General features: G+C 38.1%; 1 protein-coding gene across 1 annotated transcript; it reads right to left on the bottom strand.

The window, feature by feature from the left end:
* Nucleotides 1-2,291: 2,291 nt before the first annotated feature.
* Nucleotides 2,292-3,431, bottom strand: MBF1C (multiprotein bridging factor 1C). Its single transcript, XM_090014396.1, has one exon. The coding sequence runs from the start codon at nucleotides 3,075-3,077 to the stop codon at nucleotides 2,634-2,636; it is 444 nt and encodes a 147-aa protein (XP_089870522.1). The 5' UTR covers nucleotides 3,078-3,431; the 3' UTR covers nucleotides 2,292-2,633.
* Nucleotides 3,432-6,000: the final 2,569 nt, after the last annotated feature.

Genomic DNA, 6,000 nt, shown 5'->3' with positions numbered 1-6,000 from the left:
AGGCTCTCTTTGCCATCTTCAAACGGTGGCGATGGTTGGGGCTCTTTTGCATGCCGGGGGCAAGTTGCATCTGAATGGTATACAGGGCGAGCCACATGCTCTGCAGAATTTAACATAGTTTTCGTACTTCATGATCTGCTCAAAGAGTCATCCATAGTCGAGAGGAACTTCCTTCAGTGATCAGAACATGGGGGATATCTACACGAGTCTGTAAGGAGGATCCCTCCCCCCCACTTTGACATCAGAAGACCATGAACGCCTCAATCCTAACAGGGTACCCTCAGATCCACAGATCAGAGGGGCCTTGTCAGGTGGTGAGGGGGCTCAACTATGAGCACCTCATAACCGTGTCAACTAGCTCAAAAATACAAGCAGCTTCAGCCTTGCCAAAATATGCTACATTAGGGGGTTAATTGGTCGAGTCTGCCCCTTACCTGACCTGTACCAAACCCTATAGGGGTCAGGGTTTGGTGATAGAGAAGGAGGTCCGATTAGTAACCGGATCAGACTCAAAGGGTCTGATTAGTATATGGAGCTGGGTATGGTTTGTGTAATTTTATATTAAACCTGGACCCAACGATAAAAAAAAAAAAAGATAAAAAATATTATTTTACTAAATATGGAACGGATCTGGTTTATGTAATTTTTATAGGACCTGAATATGGCTTTTCTTATAATGGACCAAATATGACTAGGGTCTGGACTCGGTATCAGTACCTCAAATTCAGATCTAAGTTAGAATGCACCTGGGTCCGATCCAGATCCGATCGACCTGTTGATACCCCTGTACTGCAGCATACTAAGCTTTAACTCAATAACTTGGTGACGATTACAAGTCGTCCACAGCAACTTGCTTGCTGATCACGCGTTTCCATGAAAGGGTGATGTCTTCTTCGTGCTGTATGTCGTTTTTACACGCACGCGATCCCGTCCCTGCCTTCTTGCGCTTCAAGTAACAGAGACATCACCCTCCCAAGACCGACCTCCTTTGGAGGATCTTTCTAGTTAAAACATGACCTCTCCTGTCAATTCACGGCTAGTTAATTTTAAAAAAGATCTCGAAAAAACATGATACTTAGGTTGACATTTTAAACAAGCTAAAATATTACGCTATAAATATTTATTTCACCACAATATCGGCTGTTTAACGAAGAAAAACATTTTTTTCTTTTTAAGTTTTAAATTTTTCCCTATGAATGCAATTTTCATGAGAATTTGAATGAACGCGATCTTTATGTTTATATTTTAGAATACTTCATTCATACACTTCATTGTATATTTTCTCACGAAATTCTAAAATTTGCGTGGTCAGTTATTTTCTCAAAGAAACCATAAATTTTAATTTATCGTGATATTTTCCCCTGCGAACAACGTACCAATAGTAAGAATTGTGATATTGGTGAAAACATTATAATAAGTTAAATTTGTTAAAAGCGTGCCTTGAACGGTGAGCCGCCAGCATGAAGAAGAAAGATGTGTGGAAAACATATATATATATATATATATATATATATATATATATATATATATATATATATATATATATATATATATATGACATAATTAGTTTCTCACTTATATAATCAGTTTTTATAGCTATTTAATTAATTTTTTTATAAGTTTTTAATCAGTTTTTTAATCCTACTATTATGCTGTGTAGTTTCTTTTAATTAATTTTACGTTAAGCTTCATTTATTTAAGATTTTCTATTTTTTTATTTGTATTTTTTAATATTTTTATAATTTATTTTAAGTTTAAAAAAAAATGAAGCTTCCACTTTAGCCTAGCCTCAGCTTTTCATGCAACGCTTCGTTACGCCACAACGCGCTTTTCACAACACTGCGTTAAATTGTTCAATAAGTTAATAACATTCTTTTACCAAGAAACGTGTGACATTGATAAAGAATGTATTCTGTAAGCTTCCAAATACCATGTTCCTGTGGCTTCAATAGTTATGTCTTATACTTTGCCATGACGAAAATTGTGTTTATAAATTTTTTTGAAAAACCTTATTTGATCCTTTTAAATTTCTTCAAATTATTCACAAAGCGTATGACGACCTCATGGAGACATTATCACACCATAAACAAGGCTTTAAAAAAAATGTTTCTTATTTCAAAATTTTAAATCTTATATTTGTCAGCAATTTTGACGTTTCAACAAGTTTTTTTTAATTATTTTTTATTACAGCATGCTTACCTTGAAAGGATATACCGATACAGAAATTTGTCATTAGTCGACAGTTCATTTCTTGTTATTATCATTATTCAAAATTCATGTAAACAAAGTTAAAAGAAGAAAATCACATATCCATTTCCAGTTCTTCCATTCCATAAAACCAGAATTTACATCTCCCAAGACGAGAGAGACTCCTAAAACCACAAAACCTTCATATTTGCACACTCTTTCGTTCCAAGTATAAACCCACAAACTGAGAACCCATAAACCCTAGTCCCCATCACCCTAAACACCCAATTTACATCACCACCAGAAGATTGAAGAACCCTCCCTAAACCCCATCAATTTTACAGAACCCAAGAAACCCAAAAACCCAAGACAAAACAGAACCCCCCAAAACCCCTGCTCCCCAAGAAAAGCCTGACTACCATCATATGGAAAATTCTGGATCGAGCTCACTTGTGCTTGCCCCGCAGCTTGACGCCGAGGACCTTCTCCATCTTGGCGAGCACTGCCTGGTTGGGGATGGCCTTGCCGCTCTCGTACTCCTGCACTACCTGCGCTCGCTCGTTGATCAGCTTCGCCAGCTCCGCCTGGCTCATCCTCTTCTCCACCCTCGCCTTCTGGATTGCCAGCCGGACGTCGGCCGGCACCCGATCGAACGCCGCCGGCTCCTCCGCCTCGTCGAGCTTCCGGGCGTTCACCGAAGGCTGCGCCGAGGCTGACGCCTTTTTGTTCGAGCCGCCTTCGAACTTCTTAATCGTCTGGACCTGCGCCCCCGCCCGGAGAGCAGCGTTCACCGACTTCTGGTCCCGGAGCTCGCCGGTTTTTGGCTTCGATTTGTGGAGCACCACCGGCTCCCAGTCCTGCGTGATGGTGCCCGGGTATCTGCTCGGCATCTTCGGTGAATTCGGAGTGGAACTCGGCGGGTTTGAAAGAAAGATGGGAGATTTCTATATTAGACTGAAAAAAAAAACGGGGTTTCGCGGCTGATTTCAAGAGGGAAACTCAAAATCGACGGAAATCAACCGGAGTAAGATGGGTTTAAAGCGGAAGTAGGAACAAAAGGATCTACCGAAAGCAGGAGCGGAATCGACCGGTAAAGAGATAACAGAAGTTTCAACAAGAGGTTGGGAACTCACCGGAAGAAAAATTACGGGAAACGTCGCCGGAAAATCAACAGAGAGAGAGAGAGAGAGCGAAACAGATGAGAGGGGAAAAGGGTTTAAATAGAACGGAATTTCTTCTCAGAGGGGTCCAGAACGTTCTGGGGAGCTCTCGGTAATTAACCATTTTTGATTGAGGTTTTGGATTCCGTGGGAGGGAAGGCATGCAGAGTAATTTGCAAAGAAGCCTGTAAGTTATTAGATATTTACAAAACACGAGCAAGTGTTTCAATTGTTGCATTTAACCGCCGCCATTTCCTCATTTACGTTTCAAAAACATCGCTCAGTGCTGAAACCAAGTATCATTCCGTTGACAAATTTTTAGTCACAGTAAATGACTAAACTGCCCTCGTTATTGGTTTCTTTAATACAAAAACATACGGTGTCAACCGGTGGGATTTGGTTCAGACCCAGTCGAAACAGATTTGGATCAGATTTTTTAGTATGGTATTGGGTCCGAAACTGAGACTAATTGGGTCTACTATAAGAGAAATCATACCTAGACCCGATAAAAACTATATGAACCAGACCCAGATAGCACCCGGTAAAATAATGTTTTTTATCATTGTTACATTGAAAAATTGCAGGTATTAATGGAAACTGGGGTCGGGCTCAGGTCTGGTATAAAATTTTGCAAACCATACCCAGGTCCATGTATTAATTGGATATTTTAGACCCGGATCTTAATCGGGTCTTCTTATTTGTCATCATAGTCCGACCCTGTAGGGTTTGGTCTGGGTAAACCCGACCCGTTGACATCCCTAATATTGAAGTATTCGTTTTAAAAAGGACAAAAATGTTATTTTCAACATCAAGACAACTGTTAAATGTAATAATTAAAGTACCATAGAGCTTTCTGTAAATAGCTCTTATTTTAAGCGGGTTTTTTTTTTTGTAAATTATGCTTTGCATCTATACCAGGCGGTGGAATCCGACGTAACGGATATGTGCGATGGAATTTGGCTTCCGGTGGAGAAAAGCTGTGTGGGACGAAGAAAATGTGAAATTTTCAAATACACGGAAAAACTTTTAATCAAAATCATACTTAGTGTTCGATACTTTTAAAAATACGTTTAAAGTTTTTCATGTTTCATTAGAAAAAAAAACCACATTGTTAATTTACTTCAGTCAAAGTTGCGGTTAGGTGCATGTTTGTTTAATTCTTATAAGAATTATTCACTCTCCCAAACCAATGTTATCTGTATCGGCCGATACGCATTGTATTGACAGAATTTAGACACGCTGCAGGCCTGAATCCGGCTATTTTTTAATAAATGTAGAAAATACCAAAAGATAATTTTAAATATTATTTTAATGGTCTTAACACATGTCAGGTTATGATTGATACATAATAATTTGTTATTATTTATGGGCCCATACAGAATGATTCACTTGAGTTCGGTATAGGCTGATACAGCTGAATCGATTCATAGCCGATACCAATACAACATTGTCCCAAACGAGACAACGATTCTCATTTATGTCTAGTCAAACCAAACGTGAGAGAGGGGGATGAGAAAATGAATCATTTTCTAACCTCACACGGCTACAATTTTGAATGTATATGGGTCCGTTCAAATTTAGGTAAGACTAAACCTAGTTGATTTAGGGTCAAATCGGATCTACTATAAGAGAAACCAAACTGGAACCCTATAAAGATTACATGAACCAGACCCGGTAAAATAATTTTTTTTTGTCTTTTTCATATTCAAAAGTTGTGGTCTTATTCAGAACTCATGTGGGGCAAGTGTCTGGTATGAAATTTCATAAACCATACCCGGCTCCATATATTAATCAGATCCTTTGAATCTGGTCTGGATTCTAATCTAACCTTTTTGTTTATCACCAAACCCTGACCATATGGGGTTTGGTACAGGTTGGGTTCTGGTCAAACCCGACACCCATTGACACCACCAAAACTTAGTTTTCTTTTATTCTGGCCAAACCTTTTAGTATGTGTTTGAATTTTTTTTTCAAAAAAATAAATTGTTTTGAAGGTAAATTAGTAATTATATTCTATTAACTAAATTTGGGTTAATCAACCATAGTTAAATTGAACAAAATGTGTCTTTGATGTAAGAGATCATAGATTTCAGTGTGTTTTTAACAATATACAAAATTCAAGTGTGCTTGTAAGGATTTCCAAGAAAAAACCAGATTAGATTAAATAGCCAATTGGTATACTTTGTAGATGTAATCAGGTTTGGATGTTCACATGACTCACTCTCTTTGGATATGGATTTGGATATAAAACAGAAAGTATCTATCAGTTGTTTACTCTGATAAAGCCAAACTAGATCTGTATTAGCGTTCCATACATAAATTTGTTCTTTGGGTAAAGTTGCTAGTGGTTGTGCATTTCATTGGTCTTGGTGAGCTTCTAGGGTAAAATACATTTTTATTTGTTAACAAAGCTTTCTCATTTTTTTGCTAATCCATTTTGTGAAAAGCCCTAGTCATAGTGATAGAGCGAGGAGAGTTTGAGAGAGGGATTATAAAATTGGGAGTGTGCTAGAGTTTATATAGGTCTCAGCAAGCTATAAAAAGGGTTTAAATGAGTTCAAACGAACAGCCATGAATGTCTAAACATTTAGGAAGAGAGGGGCGCTCATTTTTAAATCAAAAGGATAAAAACTGTGTCAAGAGATACACAAGC

Source organism: Nuphar pumila, chromosome 7 (genome assembly GCF_984573655.1).
Source record: "Nuphar pumila chromosome 7, dmNupPumi1.hap1.1, whole genome shotgun sequence".
NCBI lineage: Eukaryota > Viridiplantae > Streptophyta > Magnoliopsida > Nymphaeales > Nymphaeaceae > Nuphar > Nuphar pumila.
The sequence above is the reverse complement of the archived record's forward strand: the minus strand, read 5'-3'. Positions and strand labels throughout refer to the sequence as shown.